Source organism: Poecilia reticulata, unplaced genomic scaffold (assembly GCF_000633615.1).
Source record: "Poecilia reticulata strain Guanapo unplaced genomic scaffold, Guppy_female_1.0+MT scaffold_232, whole genome shotgun sequence".
NCBI lineage: Eukaryota > Metazoa > Chordata > Actinopteri > Cyprinodontiformes > Poeciliidae > Poecilia > Poecilia reticulata.
Window position 1 is genome coordinate 295,993 of NW_007615026.1, and position 2,094 is coordinate 298,086.

Consider the following 2,094-nt stretch of genomic DNA (forward strand, 5'->3'; position numbering starts at 1 on the left):
CTCAACCCAATTGTAGCTCCACACATCTATAGCTCCATCCAACTGTAGCTCCACCCAATTGTAGCTCCACCCATCTGTAGCTCCACCCAATTGTACCTCAACCCAATTGTAGCTCCACACATCTATAGCTCCATCCAACTGTAGCTCCACCCAATTGTAGCTCCACCCATCATGAAGCGCCGCTGAAGCTAATCAGGCTAATTACTGTTTATAAAGCTCAGCTGAACATCTGGGAGCTGAAACTGAGCAGCAGGGTCTGCATCCACGTCACACACACACACACACACACGCACACACACACACACACACACACACACGCACACGCACGCACACATGCACACACACCGTCCTCTTCTCAACAGGCAATGGAAACTTCTGCTGGGTTAAAAATACGCCGCAGTAATTTGCTCCACATGTGGCGCTCTGGCAGAGAGACGATATTTTGACGGGGGAGGAATTCCTGGGGTTTCTCCAAAAGCAAAGGGAGACACACACACACACACACACACACACACACACACACACACACACACACACACACACACACACTCAGAGCTGCAGCCCTTCCTCTTACCTTGAGCCTTTTCCACAAACAGCACCTTGGAGTCGCGCTGGAAGTTGTGTCCGTCCAGGACCATGGTTCCCCCCCCGGGGGCCGGGCTCGTCTCCAGGCTCTGCTTGTCCACCAGCGGCAGCTCCTGCGCCGACCTCTGGGCTGCGGGGGGAGACGGGAACCCGGTCACGGCTCATCCACACCCACTCCCCATGCGGGCCTGAGCATCCAGACCGCTGGGCGGCTGCAGGCTCTGCTCTACATGTGCTGCTAACTCACTGGTTTCTGCTATAAAGCCCTCTGGATCTTTACTGGGTCCCACCAAGAGGCCCAGTCAAAGTCCAGCCTCCAGACGTTGGTTTAAGGTTCAGGGGTTTCCTTTCTGCTTATGATGAAGTTCTCCAGGTTTGGAAACCTGCGGGTTCCTCTGCAGCTCAGAGAGGAACTGAGGAACGAACAACGGCCCATTTCACCCTGACATCAGAGTTCAACCCCCAGCGCTGAAGGTCAGCTGGAGTCCAGGAAAAGTTCACTGAGTTTTACTCTTAAGATGAACCTCAGTCAGCTCAACATGTTCTTCTACCAACACTGGAACCAGCAATCTAAAATCTCACTGAGAGGGAAACCTCGCCTGCTTTGGCTAACCGCAGTTCAAGCTGCTGCCTCCTGTTTCCTGTCTGATGTGAGTCTAGACAGGAAACCACAGAGCATCATGTATCACCTATGATAAACCTCCAGATCTGAAGTGTTGGGATCAAGAATGTGAAATTCACAGAGTCCCACTGTGTCAGGAAGAGTCTGGAGCTCCAACCAGGACTGGACCGGTTTGGACCAGATTGGACTAGATCAGGCTGGTGCAGACTGAACTGGACCAGTTTGACTGCAGAGGACAGAACTATGGTGACTCACAGCACTCGATGGGGTTGGATGCGACCTGCAGAGAAACGGTCCTGCCGCCCGGCTGGCTGACGTGAACCCGGAACACCATCCGGACACGCGTGTTCTTCCGGCCGATGTCTGTCTCGCCCTTCCTCAGCTCGATGTCGGAGTTACGGAGTTTCAGGATTCCCGCGCAGTCGATTCTGTCGGGAGAAAACCTCAGTGAGGCGTGAGATCGCACATCAGCACCAACAGATCTTCCTTCCTGGATCTGCTTGGGGTTGGAAATGTTTTTCCTGGAGTTTCATCCCGTCTGACTCTGCTGCTCCCATCAAACTGCTTTCATTCTGCGAGTCGCTCCAAACCGTCTCTGGCTGTTCGGCTGTGGAGCCGCTCCATGGTGCATTCCTTAAAGGCTACTTCATGTCAACCTTTGCACACATTTCAACTCTCCCTACATTCTTGTCTGCAGCTCTGGTGAAACAATCAGGTGTGGAAGCCGAGAGCCGAGGCCTGCAGACAGACCGACAGTCTGAAGACCGGGTTAGGGTTACGGGTTAAGGTTACGGTTACCTTAACACGTTAAGGTAACCCGTTCCCTTAAGGTTACGGGTTAAGGTTACGGGTTAATGTTACGGGTTACGGGTTAATGTTACGGGTTA

The 2,094-nt window shown here is 53.1% G+C and overlaps 1 protein-coding gene across 1 annotated transcript in view; it reads right to left on the reverse strand.

Annotated features, from left to right (window-relative positions):
* The window catches only part of nfatc1 (nuclear factor of activated T cells 1), a 23,037-nt gene that overhangs the window by 14,634 nt on the left and 6,309 nt on the right, over window positions 1-2,094 (reverse strand). Inside the window, exons 5-6 of the mRNA XM_008402453.2 lie at window positions 1,463-1,635; window positions 575-715 (exon numbers count right to left, since the gene is read on the reverse strand). Of these exons, the coding sequence (XP_008400675.1) occupies window positions 575-715; window positions 1,463-1,635 (314 nt within the window). The remainder of the gene's footprint in view (window positions 1-574; window positions 716-1,462; window positions 1,636-2,094) is intronic.